Source organism: Simochromis diagramma, unplaced genomic scaffold (genome assembly GCF_900408965.1).
Source record: "Simochromis diagramma unplaced genomic scaffold, fSimDia1.1 OVJJ01000603.1, whole genome shotgun sequence".
Classification (NCBI taxonomy): Eukaryota; Metazoa; Chordata; class Actinopteri; order Cichliformes; family Cichlidae; genus Simochromis; species Simochromis diagramma.
In genome coordinates this window covers 6,362,380-6,383,419 of record NW_024387414.1, presented here as the reverse complement: position 1 = coordinate 6,383,419, position 21,040 = coordinate 6,362,380, and the positions used below count along the sequence as shown (strand labels likewise).

The window sequence follows — 21,040 nt, the reverse complement described above, 5'->3', positions numbered from 1 at the left end:
CTGACGCTGCATATATTAAGTTGTGAATCAAATAAAAAATGACAATAGCAACTCATACTTGGGGGCGTAAATAAATATCACACAGGTCTGCTGGGTGTAAAATACATTTCCACCTACTGAATAAAGACATGAGAAAGTTATAGTAAAGCAGAAGCTTCTTTAACAAGCAGCTGTAGCATCAATGAAATCTTATCTCGTATAGACAAATGCAGAAGGTCCAACTGCTGTCATGCTGCATAAAAAAACCAATTGCTTTTGCTTTTATTCCATAAACCTATTTGTTAGGAAAGCTAAAAATAAAAATAAAAAGTCCCTATGACATTGCAAACATGTCTATAAAGCCTCATTAACTCTGAGACTCATCCTTGATTAGAGCCAGCTTTAGGCCAGTGCAATAATTGGCATCCTCCAAATAATTGCAGCAGAGAGTTCTTTACCGAGGTAGGTAACGAACTCTAATCCTGTAAAGTGCTTAATTAAAAGGTGGAAGTAGCTAATGCTACTTACACTATACACTGTACTTACAGTGCATATGAAGAACATGCATGGTCTGAGGTGCGGGTCATGATTGTATGTAATTAGAAAATATTTGGATTAAAGAAGGAAAAGGGACAAGTGCTAGAAGATGACAGAAACAAAAAAAAAATCTGGATACAGAATCTGCACACCTTGTCATAAAGTGACTCAGGAATTGTGTCTGTTCTGAGTCATCCACAAAAACAACCCACCACAAACCACCAAACACATGCAAATGCTCAGCCCATAAACTGGTCAGGAGATGTGGTTGGCTCCTGGGCAGGTCAACGCTTGAACCTGGACCAGCGGGACCTGAGCCACTGCCGCCCCCTCCTCTCCTCTCCTCTCCGAACTGCTCTATACGCCTAGATCATCACTAAGGCGCCTTTTTCCTCTTCTACGACGCCAACGCTGAAGAGATAAGCAAACCTGGAGCTGAACCAAAGTGAAAGCTCAGCATGCACAAAAGCCACATTAATCCAATTGAATTCCTCATCATGATCGACAGCCCCAAGTCCATTAATTAATTCATGATCCCTTCTGTGATCGCCCTACATAGCATGCAGCGAATATACAGACGGGTCTCAAATTATGGGAAAAACTCAAATGCTTGAGCCCTGTGGTGGTTTCCATGGGGGCATTTTGGTTGCATGCCCTGGGCCCACTTGTCTTGTTAGAAGGAAGGGTCATTACAAAGTTGTTCAGGGTGATGAAACATTTCTATTCTAATGGGAGAGGTCTTTTCCAGGATGACAATGCTGTTGATGAAAATGATGTGACTCATACGCTATAGCATTCCCTGTCACGAGACCTCAACCCAGCTGAACTCCTGTGGGAGATTCTGGACCATGTGTTAGACAGCTCTCTCCCCTACTGTCATCAAAACACCAAACGAGAGGATATCCTTTCAGAAGAATTATGTTCAGTCCCTCCAGTATAGTCCTGAAGGCTCAATCAGGAGAAGCACTGAAGCTGTTCTGGCAGCACTTTATTAAGACGATTCATGTTTGTTTTTGTTTTTTAATTTTTCACCTATTTGTATAAGGCCTATGCACAGTATCACGATGGCAAGTGTACTCTCCTCTAGCACAGATATTGATTTGTCTTTATGCACAGACATTTATGGATAGCACCCAGTTACATGTTGCATACAGCAACACAAAACAGTCACAAAGACAATTTATATCCGATTCCAAAGGGACAAAAAAGCATTATTATTCTAATTGAGTTCTCTTGAGGGTATGACTAAAGAGCAGCAGTGGTTCAGTAAACATGCAGTAAAAAGTAGGACTTCTACAGTAGCCGCACATGTACATTTTCTAGCGAACAAACGTCCTGAAGAGAAGATTAGCTGGAGGAATGGATTCTGCACAATGATGCAACTGCCAGAAAGGCGAAAAACAAAGCTAACTGTCTGCCTGACGATCTGCTTGTCTCACTATCTGTGTAGACTTACCTTTCATACCGAATTTGGAGCGCCGGCCGTATTTGTTGATGAGAACAAAAAGGACTAGGAGGAGGACGCAAGCAAAGCCCGCCAAACCCACAGCAATGGAAACCTGCAGAAATGAGATGCTGTGTCAGATTCACGCAGCCGTCAGAGGAATGTGTTCACATCATAATCCCTTCCAAATTTCTGATCACCTTAAGCAGAGTTTAAGGGACTAGATTTTGACAACTGCTTTCTTGTAGATTACACCAGTGTGGAAGAAAGTTAAAATCTGTCCTGTTTGTGATGTGTTCTGGTTGACAGAATGTAATTTAAATACGATTCTCATCTACAGCCAGACTTACTGTATGATGTGACTCTAAGTGACTGCTGCTGCTTTGGAAAATCCTGCTTATCCTCCTCATCAAAACCTGTTATTTTTGATTTAAACTGAATAAACCAGGATGTTTAAAAATGCAGCACACAACTTCTTTTTATGGGTTTATCGTCACCTACAGGTGATGATGAGAACCACACACAATATTTGATTTTTGCTGCTCTGGATCTTTCATTTTTTTTAAAAAGTAATTGTTTGATGATTGCATTTTGTATTTTACAGTGAAAATCTGACATTACTCAGTTACAGTTTACAGTCTGGTTAAGCAATTTAACTCAAGGTCCATTAATCCATGTTTATTCATATTATACCATTTAAACAGAACTAGAATTTTTGAAACTTAATAATTTGTTAATTAAAATCCACATACAGATACTGTAGTTTTTGTATGGCAAATTCAATATTGAGGTAGCCCAACACTGTTATCTGTAGTCAAAATAATCCCACAAAGAGTTGTGTTGAATCCAATATAATGTTATTAGGTAGACAAAAGGTATATAGCTACACTGACACAGAACCAAAATGAAACTCATGTTATACTGCATATAAATATGTATTTATCTGAACACTGTTGGATAATTTAAGTACAGAAACTGTGTGCCAGTGTGCAACACCGTTTGGCTATGAAACCCTTTGGCCAGAAGTGACCACATAGGTGAGAGTGATACGATAAACTATTGCCCAGTATGGGTAAGCTTGGTAGCCTGGTGCATCCATAGTATTTCTGGGTACATCACACGGATACATTCTAATTAGTACATATTAATATGCAAAGAGAATGCTGTAATTTCACTCATCAAAACTGGAGCATAGACGGGCTTTTAGTACAATTAACTGTGTTCCAAGCCATTATGTCTGTCAGACAACAATATGCAATAAAAATACTCGTAAAGGGAGCAACGCCACAAACACTAGCGGAGGCGCTGCCTATAACTAGTGGCTTAGTTGGCACCCACCTGTCACTCAAAGTAGTCTCATCATCAATATGCACAACGTCAAGCTTTAATGAAAATTACTAAAAAGAACAATAATTACAATAATCTGAATAAAAAATATCACTAAAATGTGAAAGGGCGAGCTATAACAAATTTCACCCCCATGTAGTTGTTATGACAGAAGAAACCATCTACAGTGACCAAAACTGTTGATAGCTGTAAAGTTGTAGGAATTGCAATTCTGTCTTGTATTTATATTTAATGAAAGAGCAACTTAAGCAAGTAGAGCAAAAAAAAAAAAAAATAATCAGAGGGTATTTCTATGGATGGTATGTGTTTTTTTAACAGCCTCTGTAGTAAAGCTATAACTGTAACATTAGGTCTAAAGCTAGGGACCACATATTTTTCTAGTTTTATTAATTTTCCCTAAGCAAAAATTCTAAAACACCATCAGTGGCAAATTTGGCAGCAAGCAGATGTAGCAGCAGAGACGCAGTGATGTTACTGCAGGGTTTTTTTGATTACAGATATTTGAGCTGGTCATTGCAGGAAAAGCACGGGCATAATTACCGCTAACAGTGTGTCGCTTCCATTAGGATATGACAGGGAAGCATGGATGTACAAGTCCCGGAAACTTTCCACCTCAATAACAGCAGCCATTATTGATGTTATTGGAGTTTCTGCTAGCACATGTCAACATGTGTGCTATTAAAAAAAGTCTATTAAAAGCACATTATTGAAATCCAGTGGAATAACTCACCAGCACTGGTTTCAGAAACTGTACAAAATCCCCACGTTAAATAACATTTCAAAACAGCATCATCCACTGCAGGATACCATCATCAGCATCATTAAAGTCCAAACATATAACTCTGACTGTAACATTGTTTGCTGTGTTGTAGCCTTTGAAGCTCAGCGCTGCATGTCAAGGCAAGCAAATAGCCCTGCAAGGGGTCTTTGACAAATAAAAAGTAGTTTATGCTTGTGTTGAAACACACATCAGCTTTCTGCTGAGACCAGGGGCCCCATCTTTAGCAGCTGTTTCATCAACATCATTAAGGAGAAAACTCACCCCAAATGTATCTTCGTCTGGTGGTCTTGGATGTGGCGGCGTAACTGCAACACAGAAGCACAAAAGCAGACATCAGTGGCTGTGGTAGGAAAAAACACTCTAATGACTGCAGTTTACTGCAACAGTCCTTTTAAAGTAAATATGTATAATGATTTTACACTTCATACTGTGTATTCTCAGGGAAAAAAAGTACAAAACAGCGGATAAAAAAGAATAAGCAGTTTTTTTTAATCTGCAGTGGTGTTATTCCACTGCATGAACCTGTTTATGCACCCGTTATCACACTAAATAGGCGAAACATTTACACGGGTTAAAGCACAGCCTAACAGACTCGAATTAGGTGACCTGATGTGCTCTCTAGTATATATAATTGAGAGCATATTTTCAGTATCTCCATGAAGCCAAATGGTGTGATTAATGTTTTCAGATGGGTCTCACTGCCAGCTGAAAATATCCATTTGCAGTTTTCTCATTTGTGTGTGTGTTTAACATAAACTGCTGGAAATAAATAGTGTACAAATGTTGTGCCTCAAAACATAAACAGACTTTGCCCTCCTTTTAGAAGCATTTTGACACAAGCATGAAGAGTGTCGCCTTCACTTGTTTGATCCATCAAACATTGCTAGAGACAATGTCGGCGACCAGAGTGTGTGTGTGGTTTTTTTTAATATAAATTTTGTGGTGTTGAGTTAAAAGTCTGTAGAGGAACAAATGCATATTCAAATCTGACACCTGTCACAAGTTTCCTACCAAAGCCTGAAATTTGCCATCCAGTCAGACTCAAGTCTCACATAAAAAGCAACAAAAAGACATTGTGAGTTTTTAGAACAGTTGAACAAAGACATGGTCGTGCTTGCACATACGAAAGACAGAATAATTACAACAAGCTGCTTAGCAATTATACACAATTATACAAGCAGAAAAAAATCAAAAGAAGGTAACAAAATATTGACTGACAAATATTAAATCAGGTAAAATGAAATCAGCTGAAAAAGGCACAAAAATTATATAGCCGCACAGGACGTCAATTTTCTGCTGTACTCAGCTCAAGCTGCACAAATCTGCGGTCAGCAGGACTAATTTCTTCATGTTTAAATACTAGATGTTGCACCTATACACACAAGAGTTTGGCATAGAGAGTGTCATGAGACAGAGCCATGAAATGAAATGAACTTGTGCTCTAGTCTGAGGCTTCCAGCCAGGACATCAGAGAGTAATTGTGGGCAAATTAATGGCCACATGGTAGACTGGCTGCTACTGGCTCAGACACACTGAAGTGCGAGTGTGTGTGTCCTAACTACCATCTCCCTCCAAGCCTTCATCCCTCTCTCCTCTCCTCCCTCTGCCCTCCTCTCTCCTCATCACTGTTAGTATCAGCCAGCCTGTCAGTCTCTCTTGTATGGCTGAACTCCCTCGCGCTCTGCTGCCATAATGTTTCACACTCTAAACACCTCTCCCTCACCTGCCTCACTCCCAGAAGCTGCGTGACTGTGTGCATGTATAGCAACGTGATGTCGCCGCCTGCCTCATGCAGCTCGCCGCAGGGTCAGCATCCATCCGTCTCCATCTCTGGCCATGCTGCAGCTTTATAATACATTCCTGATTAGAAAGAATGGCCTCATATGGAGATGGAAGAAGATGCTGATGAAGGTCAGAGATCAGGCGAGCCCACTTTGTTTAACAGTGAGACGGCCACAACAGCCTGAGGCCAGGCAGCACATCGCACATCGGAGATTTATGATGCAGCGAGAGTGGGCCGAAACCATTGTTCCAGCAATATGACTGCGTTTACACTACACTGCTTCCCAAACAATCGCACATCAACAGCTAACAGGGTTGGAAATTCACCTGCTTACACTGTTGCTGGTTATTTTTTAAAAACTGAATTATCTATAAGACTATCCTTTTTTTACTTACTGAAGTGTGCCTATTACAAATGTTTTTATTGTTATGTTCTGGTTTTCATGCCCCAAACTGTTTTCTACTATGGGAGGAAAGGTCTAGAACAGGGTTATCAAACATAAGGCTTGTGGGCCAGAATCAGCCTGGAAGAGACTCCAATCCGGTCCACTGGACAGCTTTGAAAAATGTGAAGGAGAGTATAGATTTTGGACTTTTAACTCTGTTTTCATAAGTTTTGCAGCATTTCTTACTGATAAAGTGGTAAATCTGGCCCCAATGAGCAGAAAAACTCACTATGACAGTGCATGTAATGTTTGGGAATGTAGGAGAAAAACCAAAGCTTCCTCTGAAATATCAAATTTCCTGTAATAAAAAAAGGCAGAGAAGTGTCTGCTGAAATTTGATGGCATGAACCACTGAGAGACAGCTGTCCTGGTTTAGAGACCCAACTAACAGTAACATAAGACATGGGTGTGTAAAGAATCACGTATTTGTTTAGTGTATAGAGTGATCATTAACCATGTAAAATGAAATTGGATTTTTTTGTCTGGGATCCATGATTTAAATAAGGAAGATGATAACGTCATCTGACATTAACAACACAATCAGAAAACTGAATAGCAACACAAAGTGAACAAATTTCTCCACTGTTACCGAGTCAGTTGTGCTCGTCAAACACAAGTAGTGTGTGTGTGCGCACATTTACCAAACAAACAGGAAAAAAACAAAGCTGAACAAAAATTTGACAGGCTTACATTTGAAAATAGACACACTCACCTTCTTCCACCGGGTCTGCAAAAGAGAAGACAGAAAAAGTCACGCTATGTCAATAAATTGACACAAGGTATTAACCTTGCAATATTGACCATAAGGAGAAATTTGCCAGTCTTTGTGGGTTTAGGCCCCCTCCCTGTGAACTCGGCACGAACCGCAAGTGAACAATCTACCTGACTGAACTGTGGATGAACCCTGGCGGCTATAAAACCAGCAGGGATCAACCGTGCAACCTGTGCCCTGTGAAGGAAGATTTTAATAAAAAGTAAATGCTCCCGACAGAATTTCCAACAGCGACGCAACCTGTGAGTCATACAACAGGTAGTTAAAAAAGAAAAGCAATCCAACAGTGATGCTCACTCCCAAAAAGTGGGCCGAGCCAGCTCTTATGGGAATCAGAGAGTTACTTGGCAGCATTTTATTCTTTCCTCTTTGATTCTTATTTAAATGCAGAGGAATGAAGAAAGGCAATGCACAAACACAGAGCGCTAGTATCATTTGTATAAAGGCCTTTTTCCCATGCGTTCACTATCAGTGCTGCCAAATGCACATCACTTGCCACCTAGAACGAAATGTCTATAAAAAGTTGTTATCCATTCACCTGGCTCATCGGGGTTCTCGAGGAAGTGACCATACACCGTCTTGGTGACCGTTCCCAGAGCGTTGCTGGCCTCCAGGGTATAGTTGCCATTGTTGATGTGAGTTGGGTTCTGGAAGGTCAGACAGCCCTCGAGATAGTCCTGGTAGAAGTCCATTTCGGTCCGGATGTAGTCATTTTTTATAATTTCCTTCTGTTTGTGGAACCAGCGCAGCTGGGGCTGGGGGTAACCCCGAACCGTGAATTCAATGCAGGTATCAAGCCGCTGCTCAGGCTCAGCCAGTCTCAGGATGACTGGAGGAACTGCAGTGGGAAAGGAGACATTTGAAACAATGAACGCATACCTACACACATTCACACATGAAGGAGCAGATCAAAAGTTATTTGCTTATTAAAATCCTCATCAGTGTGCCTGTTTGGTGTTTGACATAATACAAGCTCTATGTGCTGAGAAATTTCCACAGCCCTTGGGGTGGTGAAAACCTGTACTAATTCTCTGAATAACCGTAAAAAAAAATACAGCAGCATACCAAACAGCGCAGGCTTGTTCTGGGGAACAATGACATTTACAGGCAGGTTTCTTTCCTGGGAGTGGCAATGAGCCTTTTACTGGGTGCTGCATGTTGCAGAAGTACATTGGATTGGGTGAAGAACGAAATATATAGAAGGTCTCTTCGGGCTTGATATAAACTGAAAAATTTCCTCTGCTTAAACAAGCACAGAGCTCCTCTTTCCTGACATGCAGCAACACACCTCTGAATCAACAATGCCGCCAAGCTGAGAGGCACTTTGTCACTTTAATATCATCAGATACATTTCATAAACAATTCATCCACTGATTTGTCTACGTAATGAGTGAATTTTGCTACTACAGAATTAAAAGGAAATATTTGGCAGTCAGTATTACCTGGCAGCGCCTCTCTGTCACCTCCACCGCTCATACGCACACGCGTTCGTGATATCATTGATAAACCTATTTATTCAATTAGATCAGGGTTGCAGGTATGATTTAACGCGGTCATTCAGCCTCACCAGTGAGTCTCCACCTGCAGTTTCACAACCGAGAGTGAGCAGTTTGTCACTGCGATCAAAGAAAGTGATTGCAAAAGAGAGCTGCTTGTCAGATTGTCAACATGTTCCAGAAATTCCCTACCCCGACACTCTCCTAGTGTCAGAAATAGCGTCAATTCTTGTAGCTTTCTAAGACGGTCAATCTGGCTTTCACACCCACTTCATGTCTTGACTGGCCAGCTGTGCGAAGGTGAGAAAGTAGGCACGGGTTTAAACTTTTCTCTCTTTCTTATTTCTTACACAATCATTTCTGCTATTTTTCATGTGCAACACTGAGGTCAACACTATGGATCCGTTCCAAGAGAGACTGAGTCTTATCTATATCCACGTAGTAATACTCTGTCTGCATCTCTGTGATGGTTGGCCATCCAGTGATGATTTTGGAAGAGCTAAAAACGCATTTGAGCGTAACACAGCTGCAATTGTAAACACTGCAATCATGCTTAATTATTAGCAGTAATACACTGTGACTAATTAATTTGAAATGCCTGCCAGATAAGCTGATAATAAAAGTTACTGTCACTTTCAGCTCTGTCACTGATAGCTCATGTTTTCAATCCAAACGATCGCCCTTTAAAGACTTGAACAAACTATTTATTGGTGTGTGAAAGCCGTCATTTAAAAAAAAATTGCTTTGGTGACAGACAATAGTGACAATGAAGTCATTCAACTGAACTAAAGGCTACGGCTTGTGTATGTGCGAATGGGATGGTGTGGGGGCGTGTGCAGAGCTGTGATTTTGAGTGCAACAAGAAAAGAGAACAGATGACAGTAAAGAAACAGAGGAGGAGGAGGAAGGAGTGAGGGTGTCTATAGAAGTATACAGCCTAAAGAGAGAAAAAAAACAGACAGAGAGGAAGAAAAAGAAATTTTCTTGTTGATGGACAGTTAGTGACTGATCCATTTTCCCCTCAGCTCGGCTGTCAGCTCAGTCTCGGTCAATACAATATAAGTCATTACTGTGCCACATAGCAGTCTATAACTACATGGTGTCCTCGTGGTGCTCATACAGATGACAAGCTTTGATAACTACATGCGTTTGATCAGCAAGAACATTGAATACAAGGCTAGTTGTAATGTTATCTAGTGGTAACACTGGTGGTGTATTTCAAATGCCATGCTCCAGCCTAACTACAGATACGACATCGTGGCTGGCGGTGACAGGGGAGGCAACAGCTTCATGGGACAGATATTGCTTCATATTCCCCGGGGCTAAAGCCCATTGCGATTAAGTTTAACCTGTTAGAAGCAGCACCTGTACATGTAGAGTCACAGCAGGGATTCAATCACATAATTTCCCCATTAATTATCCTTAATTAGAGATTACGCCCTGCTCTACCTGTACAGCTAATGAGGGAGCAGAGCTACTAATACAGGTGTAAATTAGTGCCATACTCTTAATAGAGAGCTACACTTTGGCTACGGCACTAAAGGAGGAAAACATGTGAGTCCACGCTGCTGTAGAGCAGCTATTGTTCCACACAGCAAAAGAACAATGTGCCTGCAGAATTTGCATTGTGTTTAATTACGGTTTCACTAAAATAGGGAACTCATTTTTGAATGCAGAGAATGTCACTTGACGGCTGGTAATTTCGCTGTCAATCAGATTACTCCCTAATCAGAGAAGCAGTTTAAGCTATTTTATGACATTTCCAGAGACAATAGGCTGCACAGGGGAGGAAATGTAATTACCATCAGAGCATGTGGTGAAAAATTAATAAGTTAATTTGCAGCACCAGCAGAGTGTCAACAGGAGAGAAAAAAAAAAAAGCCTGGGGATGTACATCCATAGACTGTCCATGTGGAGGAAACCCTGAAGACTACATGGTACAAAGTCAATCTGTCATTCTAGCATGGTCCTTAGCAAGCTCTGCTCCAGTAGGGAGTGTTTGAATTGGTGACAAATCTCCCCTGTCCTGTAGCATGATGCATCGCAAACAGCTACAATAGATTGAGTTCTACAAGAGGAGGCTTGCTACAAAGAGAAGGATGTCAGGCACCTTTGATTAATACTGGCTTTGAATACACTGTCCCAAATCTGCCCGGGGCCAATCCACTGGGTAAACTTATGTAAGAGCTCAAGTATATACTGTAACTCATGGTTGGGATATTAGAAATACGTTGGAGTGGTTACCAAATCATTGCTTTATCATAGCTGAGGGTGAGACTCCTTTCTCCTTTTCTTTCCACTCAGATCAAGGCAGAGCTTTCATGCGGGCTGGAGGGTACATTCTTGCTAATTAGCTACATCAATTTCACTTGGTTTGTAGCTGTGCAACACCTCATTGCATTCTAAATGTACCTGCATAATTTGGCTGTTCTGCTTGATAAAGAAGTTTTTTCCCCCCTGTTTTAAATTATTCTCTCAGACAGTCAGTGTCATTAATACATGATATATTCTGTCCCCAACATAAGCCCATCAAAGCTGCCATGAAAGACATTTTATGCACAAGAAAACCACCAGGAATTCTTGGCTCCAAGCATTCATACTGCCCACACTTGATTTAAAGTTTTAATTAAAATGAGGTATTTTATAGAGCAATTTATTATATTTTTGCGTTTTGGCTGATTGAGCATCAGAACAATTCCACATATCTTTGCATTTTTATTAATCCACAGTGTTCGGCTAAGGAACTCCTTTTTCAAAATGTATAGGCTCATATTACATACATTTACTGCATACATATACATTTAATGCTTACATTTATTCATTATGTCTTAAAAAAGATAACAAGAGCAGTATTACATGTGCTATACACTTATTAGTCGCTACGATTTTAGGACTGGCACAGAATTTACTATCACATCGACTATTATGTGCTATAAAGTTTCTGCAATAAAGCTGCAAACAGTTCAAATGCCATTTTATCGCTGATACTTTGAAATTTTCTATCTTTTAGTAAACTGGATTATTAATTGCACCAAATCTTGCAGATTTTTACCAAACCATGACAGTCCCCAGACAAGCTGATGGCCTCCAGTGTAGATAAACCACTTGCACAGTGGTAGGTAACAAGATTTCATTCCAAGTAATCACTAAACCAGCAGGCTTCACTGATTAATGTCTTCAACAACAGAGCAACATAATTCCAAATTTTAAGCATCTGAGTCTTGGTTAGAAGATCCATGACAAGTGAGGAAATAAGATTTAATAACCAAGAAACAACTACTGAGGGACACAATACAAATGTTATGGTGACTTCAGTCAAGTGTTAAGTATTCCTGTTATAGCTGGGTTAATTGGGGTTGTTTCCCTCTAACTGAGCAAACAACATGATAGATTAACATTTTTTTCAGCCATGCTAGCAGCATGGCTTTGGGCTCACCACTTGTGTCCACACGAAAATATCTCATCGACTGCTGGAGGGATGATAATAATTTTTTGTACAAAAAGAGTACTGCTGAATATGATATTTCCCAAATCTTTCATCTTCTGCAATCTTCAGATGGAAATACATTCTGATTTCTTAGAAACTGACAACTGACATTCATGTTCCCCTGAAGATCATATAACAAATTTTTCCCAGTATTTTAGTTTGCTTTTCCAAACATCCCCATTCTCATCGGATGCTCTTTGTCTTGACAGCTGATTATGGAAAGTTAGCATGCTGCCACAGTAACAAAAACAATCAAAAACTGTGAAACGTTGTCAACACTTTAGCAGGTTAAAGTTAGCTGCCAAAAAGGTTGAAGGCTCTTATACCATGTTTTCATCTAGTACTGACATGTTATCTCTATATAGAGTAATTGTCTGGATTCCAGCATTTGATTCATGGCTCTTTGCATTACAACTTATATCCTGTATGTTGACTGATTTTACGGATTTTAATTATCTGCTAATCCTTATTATTTACAACCATATGCATTTCTGAAAAAGCATAAAGCTGATTATAGTTAGACAATTTTTTTCCCGCAAATACAATTCCTCTTCTGCTCTCCACACAGACTGTTTAACGGCATACAAACCCTCTACTCAAGTGTTATTGGTCAAAATTACTCAGACTAGTGGACTAAAAACATAAATAAGGAAGCTTAAGGTACTATTTTTTACACCTTGCCTACAGATTCTGTATATTCATATGCAGCTATCTGCTTATTGAGATTGCACCGCTGTCTCTCGCAGGTGTACAGAATGGGTTTGTTGCAGTGTTGTATTAAGATTTGCCCAAAGAAAGATTATAGCAGCACTGCCTGTTACCCCATGCATGTGTCGTTCCTAATATGCGAAATATGGGAGGCAGATCATTGATTGGATCAGGAGTTAATCAGATGTTGTGACCCCATTTAAACTGTTGTGAAAACAATAACCAATCAGGCAGAAATTCTGGCAGAGTTAGGTGACCTGTCAACTTACAGGGTAGATTTGATTTCCTAAGAGAAGAGGCCATGCTTTACAGAATACTTCTACATTTGGCTTAGATCTGAAAACAGTGAGAGCCTGAACACCTCCAATTTTTGGGCAAAACTTCAAGCCTTTAGCATTTGTTTCAGTTAAATGATCTGGCTACAGATCTTAATAACTGAAAATGAAAATTAGTCAGCGTAAAAGAAAATCAGCATGTCTTTTCACTGTAGCAACACATTTTCCTTAACATTTGACATAAAATCACTGCAAATTGAAAGCAAAGGCTTAAAAAAACCAGAATTAAACCAGCCCCTATGCTTCTTTTTTTTGTTAATTGCTCTATGTTCTTGTTGTCATTGTTTACTGGTAATATTTTTCCACAGTGTGCACACAGTATATTCATCTTTTTTTAAATACAAACTGAATGCAGTTGTGATTCTTAATGTCCCACCATTAACCTCGATGATATTAAACATAAACAGCCATGCAGATTAGGATATTAGTCAAACTAATTAGTTTGACTAATTGGCAACTATTTTATTACAACATACTTACCTTCACTTAATATGGGCAGCATTAATATAGACCATGAATGGCAAAGCACTAAGGCAATAATTTTCTCTTTATGCAATAATGCAAATGTGCATAAATTAATGTGTCAGTGTGTTTACAGTGGGGCTAAAAATCTCCTGCTACAGTGCCTGGATGGAGTTTCAAAAGTATTTAAATCACAGGAAGCGTCCAACTTACACTGTACGTTGAGCTGGATGGAAGAATTGGTCATCCCCACCACGTTCTCTGCGATGCAGGTTAGCTGGAAGTTGTTGTCATCTCGGCTGATGTTGAAAAGAGTGAGGTTGATAGAGTGGATGTTGGGCCAATATACGTTTGACTAAGGGAAAAGTGTGAGAGGCACAGAGAAAACAGACGCATTTAGGTACCTGAAGGATATACTGTACAGCAAATACCATTATACCAGTGGGTTTTAAATCTTTAATTACTTAATTAAAATGAAAGTTAATTATTCATTAGTTAAATTCCTGTGGAAGGAAACGTAATAAAGTCAAGGACTACTTGATACCTGTGGGAATTAATCACTTCCCTGTCTGATTTCACTGGCATAGATCTAGCATGGCAGGAAGAATGTAAAGAGCAATATTATCAAATTTTGCAGTACCTGGACTAATTACCACCCTGCTTTTCACCATTAGGAATCTAATGGTGAAAAGCAATCATGCTTCCTTTCTTGCTTTTAGTTGTTCAGGCTCTTACTCCCAAACACTTCACTCATCCCGAAACAGCATCCTTCTACCCTAAAACATCAAGCCTGAGGCTGAAGTAGCTTTCATCTGTAAAGTCACTGCAAGCATTAAAGACACAGATGACAAATACAGTCACACAGCAATTTCAGAGACTCCTGTTCCTTTCTTCTTGCTGTTTATCTCTGCAGTCGTTATTGCTGCAACGTCCCTGGGGCCTTTCTCGGGGAGCGAGATTAGTCGGTTAACAGGCTCACCGTGGGTTCAACCCAGGCCTCTCTGTCACAAAAAAGTTGTTTGTTTTGAGCAATTTTGATTTTTTTCCCCCCCAAATCTGATAACCTTTGCTGCACATCTAATCACAGAATCATAGGTTAATCTTGGACCTGGTAAAAACAAAAAGTCTATCCACATAGTAAACAGTTTTAGGTTTCCCTGTCAACATCATCTAAATGCAAAGACATTATTAGCAGTGAACCAATCAGATTGTTAAACTTGTTCCTGTTTCTTTGTTATACATAGAATATATAGAAAATTGTAGATGATTTATCTTTAGCCTATTTTTTTTTGGTTCTTCAGCATTTGCTTAAAATTTATCTGAAACTTCTGTCAGGGCAATGAGTCTTAGAGCTTAATCCTACAAGAGTGTGCGCTTACTGACACCTCAATTTACCACTGAGGCCTTTCAAGGTGAACTACATACCTGAACTAATTTTGTGTTACAAGTAATTAATGAATCTGAAGCTCCGATGTGCATAAAATACAATACAAGCACAAATAATTAAAGTATAGAAAATGTAAAAACACAGTTTAGTGCAATGCAAAACAAAATATGAGGTGTAGCAGTGAAGGAGAAATCAATCATTAGATTGTGCTCAAAGAATTAAGTTATCATAATGAGAATTAACAGGATTATTTCAGCTTAATAACTGTATATTAGCCGGAAGCAATGCTTGAAAAGCAGGCAAAAAGAAAAACATTGCTAAAATTTGTTGGTGTAAGGCAATGTAATTAATTTAAAAAAATCTTTAATATGTTTGCTGTTTTTAGTATATATGCATGTCTAACCAGATGTGTGTTGATGGAATGCAGGCCGCTGACAGTCCAGTCTACTTCAGGCAGCGGTGATCCGGATCCGTTACAGCTCACCGTCACATTGTCACCCTCCATCACCAAAACACTGCTGTGGCTCACACTGATCTCTGGTAAGTCTGAAAACATACACGTATACACACGTTACTGCACGCCTGTCGCCATCGGTGTCTACATACTTTCACACCAAATCAATTAATCACTTTTCATTAATGTAATAAAATTAGTACAAAGGAAGCAGCGGGACACACATCCAGATACAAACACTCACACGCTTGCACAGTGTCACAGGGATGAGTCACCGCCAGGAGATAATACTGCAGAGACTCCAGCCTCTGTCAGAATCAACACACTGCTCCTCACATCAGATTCACCCTCTGAACTCTGTCACACCTCCTCCCTTTCCTGTCTCAACTACTCTCCTTGATTCTCTTCTCATTCCTCTAATCACCTTTAACCCCTCCCTTCCTTCCTTCCCCCTGCTTTCGTGTTGCTTTGTCGTCAGCCAATCTTCTTTTTTCTGCCTTACTCCTCTTCTTACCACCCCTCCTCTGCTGCTTCTTCTTTCTTTTTATTTTTTTTTCTCCTTTCTAATCACAGACCTCACCTTTCCCTCCTCCTCTTACACTTACCACAGTTGTGGATGTACATGTTCTCCAGTCGTATCTTGGAGGCTCCATTCCTGCAGTACAACTGCTGTGTGTTAAGCTTTGCTTCTCCTCTTTGATGCCACAACTGGATCCAACGGATGTCACAGCCGCAGTCGAACACCACACCATCCAGACGCCTTAGAAATAAGCATAATTAATATCAGTAACAGACGGAATAAAACACACGGTGAGCAGTTACAGCAATATTACAACAACATAAAGAGCCTTAACAACAACATGAAAACAAAAAATGTATTATTACACATTATTACAGCAGCTAATGTTGCTAATGTTTTTTCACATGTGATTTCCAATGAAAATAGCAGCAGTACCAGAAACAAAGAATATATAGCATGCATCTTCCCAAAATATAAAAATACACCAAGTGTAGTTCACAGAAACACAGATGTATCCTTACACAACTTTACAACTATGACACTCACAGACAGACAATGTAATTATCACAGCAGTACAACTGAATTATCTGCAGTGGCTTCGTGCTAAAATGGTAGCCTGCTGTTCAGGAGTGAAGTAAAATATTTTTAGAAGTGTGAACAAACCAGAGGTGTTTAAGGTGTTTTAGTCAGGCAGTGCAAGCACAGGAAGCCCAAATGTTGCGCATATTTTAAAATCATTCTATAAAGATAGAAGTTTGCACATGCGATACGAAACACTAGCAGCCAAAAACAAATACTACAAAATCATAAGAGAACTTGAATTACTATAATTTTAGCAGTCATTATTTGTGCTTGTGGGTTATATTAAAAAAAAAAAAAAATCTATGTAGGGCAGGGAAGGGTTACACATATCCCAGAAAGTAATCATTTTAAAAATCAATGGTAAACCTTCAGTTCCTGTCACCGGAGGTAAAATGCATTACTGCCAAGCTCTGCATGAGCAACAAGGCTTGAGGCAATACAACTGCATGCAAGGAAAACGAGAGGAGCATTTTTACCACAATCTCAATCTAATCAGCTAGCAAATTAACATCAATCACAGATCAATTGATAGCGACTGATCAAACAATATCCACCACAGATGTACCTTTTCCAATGTTTTGTAAAAGTCAAATTAATTTGAGTCAGCAGACAAGAGGAAAAACAACCAATGGCTGTACTGAAGGATTCAAATGTGAGGAGGTCAAAGGTCAGAGCAGTGTTCCGGCTATCAGTCTCAGGCTGCATTAGCGTCAGACAGTTATCACGAGGTTCCACTGTGCATACGTTTCAGTCTCACAGACGGGTGCACCAAAGGGCCACATTATTCAACACAGTATGCCACCTCTGCATTTTGCATATGTCCAATTTGGAAGCTGTGATTGGTCAATTTAGTCAAGATGAATGCCTGTCCAAATGCCCTTGACAAAGGTCAATAAGATATTGCAGAAAGCATGAATAATGTATGGACTATGTCTACCACTCAGTATAAAGTAATGAGAATAGATTCCCACAGGTGGATCTCAGTTATTATCACCTGCCCACTGGATCTTATACTGTATGCCTATATGTCACTATGTGACAGCTAACTCACTGAGCCCACTGGTCCTTCCACCGCACCAGCCAACTGTAAACTTAATTTCCCTTTAATTACAGCAGCAGAAAACCTATTCAAAATATTAACACTTATTAGCAGTAAACATATATAATTATATTTGACATTTTTATCATTATACTTTCACCTATAAAAAAAAAAAATGCTAGACGGGCTATTTTTCCCCAATGTGTGATAAAGTAAGAGTGAGAAAGGTCACAGGTGAATTAATTCATTTAATACTGTACAATGCTGCCAAGCTTTGTTGTTGAGAAAAGTCAAATACTTAAAATTTACTAACTAATAATGTCACTTTCATTACAGTTATTAATTTGATTATTAACTGATATTTCAAATCAATATTTTAGTGTATTTTATAAAATACCACTGTTGAGGTGTTTAATGACATGTTAACGTTTACCCGCTACTACCACGGATGGCTGCTGGTTACATTTACCATTGCAGGTGTACCTTTTTTGTTTTTTCTTGATTCTATTTCTATGTGGAACGTTTGAAGGGAAGATTAAGTTGCAGGATTTTTATCACTTATATATTCAGCTAAAAAAAATAAAAAAATAGTACCAAATATATATTCATTCTGGAAAACTGCTATGCTTATGAAAGAGCCTTCATCTGGTTCCCTTCCAATATGAAAAACTGCAATAAAAAGGAACTTATAGGATATTCATACATTTTACCACTGCAGGTTTGCTCTCAGGTAACATCTCGAGCTGAAAATCTATCTTTCTTACTGAAGCGATAAGACAAAGTACTCAAACTAAGATGCCAAGAAGATTATAAATAAAATTAAATTGATTGTATTCACTTAGATGTTGATCTTCGTTTACTGTAAGATGTTTTATTTAATGGTGCTTTTCTTCCAACAAAATTACTTTAGAAAAATTCAACAGCTTATAAAGGCAATTCTAAACTCTAAGGACAATAACCGCCTCAGAATCACAAATCGAACTGTAATACAAACCATAGCTCGGATTTCTTTTCAGGACACATTTAGGGGAAGACAGGTACCTCCCCACATCATGGTGCTGAAGAGAATTTCAAGGTTAAAGGTTTTCATTTAACGCTGAGCAAGCTGAACCACAAGGGATCAAAGCTCACCAGAGTAGGGCGGCCGAGGCTTTCCCTCTTGTACTGTAATTATGGTCATTATTAACAAGAACCACCACCTCAATACATTACCCACTATTCCTCTGGGTAAAGCTGATCGGCGCCTGTACAGATACAGCTGAAAAATGAGGGATGTCAAACCTAAATGGGAAAGCAGAAACCCGACATTTCAAATGTGTGCCCAGCCTGTGCACTACAGTAACAAAGAACCATTTGAGTTTAGAGTGCTCCCATCTAAACAAGCAATAAGACAACAGGAAAAAAAAAAGAAAGCAAACTGACAGCTGGAAGCTGATACATGTCTGAAGGAGAGCAGATTAGACTTAGAAAAGAACAAAAGCAAACAGCAGTGTGACCCCAGATATAGAGAGCTAACAGCATGGCGTTTCCTTCAAGCTGGCTAACGATCCACCCTGCTACTCCAGAGAGGAGGTAATGATCACCACCGGAGGCTGTTTTTCTGGGAAATGTACACACAGGTGCTTTAGCTGAGGAGCCGTGGATCACAAGCAATGATAAGCCATATACTTCATTGTTGTTCGCATGCTTTGATCTCAGCTTGAATGCACTGCTTCCTCTCCTTTTACTGGAGGAATTATTTTAAGTTTTTAAATCCTATGTGTTTAATAAATCGCCTTATTTGGCTTATTTTTACCACAGTGCTGAGCTGCCGGGTTTGACTAGGTGTTGTTGTTCCTGGCTTTGTGGCAATTCAGTACAAAGATGTTAGTCTATAAATGCTCGGGTTACCGGTTTAACTGGCTTTTGCTTACTTCAGCTACAGATGTTAATGTCTCCAAGAAGAAATGCAATATTTAGCTGACTTCTAGCTAAACCACTTTACTGATAACAAAATAAAATGGCTGAGTGGAGGATAGTATGAGGGTATTTACGGTAACAGTTATTACCATTTGGATGCCTTTTTACCATAAAAAGGTAAACTGTTACAAGACATGCCAAACAATGACCCTAAAACTTTTGTCTTTGGAAGGACGCAAACATGTAACTAACATACCTAGCTCTGTTATATCTCAAGTCACCGTGAGTACTGCTGCATACAGTGCAGTGTAACCATCACCTCCAAACACTCGAGTACAGAACACTGTACTCCTCAGTGGTTAGTATCTTGGCTACATAGTAGAAAACAAGCGACAAAAAGTATTTGGTCAGTAGGAGGAAGATAACATGTTGATGCCACTCAAAGCTTGTTTTCTTGTTTGTTTGTTTTGTTAACAAGGCCTCGTATTGTTCATGTACTGCATTTTGGTATTGTTTGGTGCGTGTGCAAGATGGTGGTGTTGATTCAGTTAAGGAATCTAGTGAAATGTAGCAACGCAGTTTTTGAGTCATTTCAAGTGATTTTTGCCAGATATCAGAAAAATTACATTATAATTTACCAGAGGTGGGACCAAGTCATTGTTTTGCAATTTACAGCATAGTATACTGAATCTAGAGTATACTAAATGAAGTATCTAATATGAGATGGAGTGTTACTTTTATTTCCATAGAAGTAGCTGTAAGTATGCTAGGTTACCTCAGAAAAGCATTTTTCATAAGCTGTGTGAATGTTATTATGCAGTATTGTTGGTTTTTTGGGGGGGTTTTTTTGGCTCAGTATCCAGCAAATCAACCAGAGCAACTGTATGTATAATTTACTTGAGAAGCAGCTCTTAGCAGTTCTCAGATAATTCTTATACATTGCCATTTTTCACACTTCAGAGACATTCACGTAGAGCAAAACTATGCGTAAAGAGTGCAGGGAGGAAAACAAGAGTGCTTGACATGTTTACGATGCTGTGCCAAGAATAGCAGTGGAATGAGACTGGATTTCAACACAGATGCTCTTTTGCATGGATTAACAACAAGGATGCAACATGTAGCTTAAGCTACAGTCTGCTAGAATGAATTAAGCTTTCATGCATTAAACACACATTAAACTTGCTTTAAGTTTTAAATCTCCTGGTTATCATGGTATCATGTACTGTACTAGAAGCAAAAGTTTGGCAGGCTTTTTGCTTTTATTATATAATAAATGGCCTTTATTTTTTGATTTTCGGTAACATTATTCTGATTTTTTGTCTCCAATTTTCATGCAGAGCATTCTTTGCTGTTGTTTTTCTGCACATCACTTCACATAGATCACTTGTCAATCAAACTGTGTGGTGAGTATTGTCATTATTATTGTTATTATTACAGCATGGAAAAGAGATAATCGAGCTGTCATGCCATCAGATTGGATTGGATAGTCTTGAAGAAGTTGACTGACAAACAGACGTCTATTCAAAAGCATTGGGTTCAGTAAATAGATGTTGTATGAACTGGTCTCAAATCAGCAGTGCACT

General features: G+C 39.2%; 1 protein-coding gene across 2 annotated transcripts in view; it reads right to left on the bottom strand.

The window, feature by feature from the left end:
- Nucleotides 1-21,040, bottom strand: part of ntrk3b (neurotrophic tyrosine kinase, receptor, type 3b) — a 219,926-nt gene that overhangs the window by 97,901 nt on the left and 100,985 nt on the right. Inside the window, exons 5-11 of one of the 2 annotated variants that reach the window (XM_040011809.1) lie at nucleotides 16,023-16,177; nucleotides 15,367-15,509; nucleotides 13,790-13,931; nucleotides 7,627-7,926; nucleotides 7,029-7,043; nucleotides 4,350-4,393; nucleotides 1,973-2,075 (exon numbers count right to left, since the gene is read on the bottom strand). In XM_040011809.1, the coding sequence (XP_039867743.1) occupies nucleotides 1,973-2,075; nucleotides 4,350-4,393; nucleotides 7,029-7,043; nucleotides 7,627-7,926; nucleotides 13,790-13,931; nucleotides 15,367-15,509; nucleotides 16,023-16,177 (902 nt within the window). The remainder of the gene's footprint in view (nucleotides 1-1,972; nucleotides 2,076-4,349; nucleotides 4,394-7,028; nucleotides 7,044-7,626; nucleotides 7,927-13,789; nucleotides 13,932-15,366; nucleotides 15,510-16,022; nucleotides 16,178-21,040) is intronic. The other variant, XM_040011810.1, reaches the window with a different exon arrangement.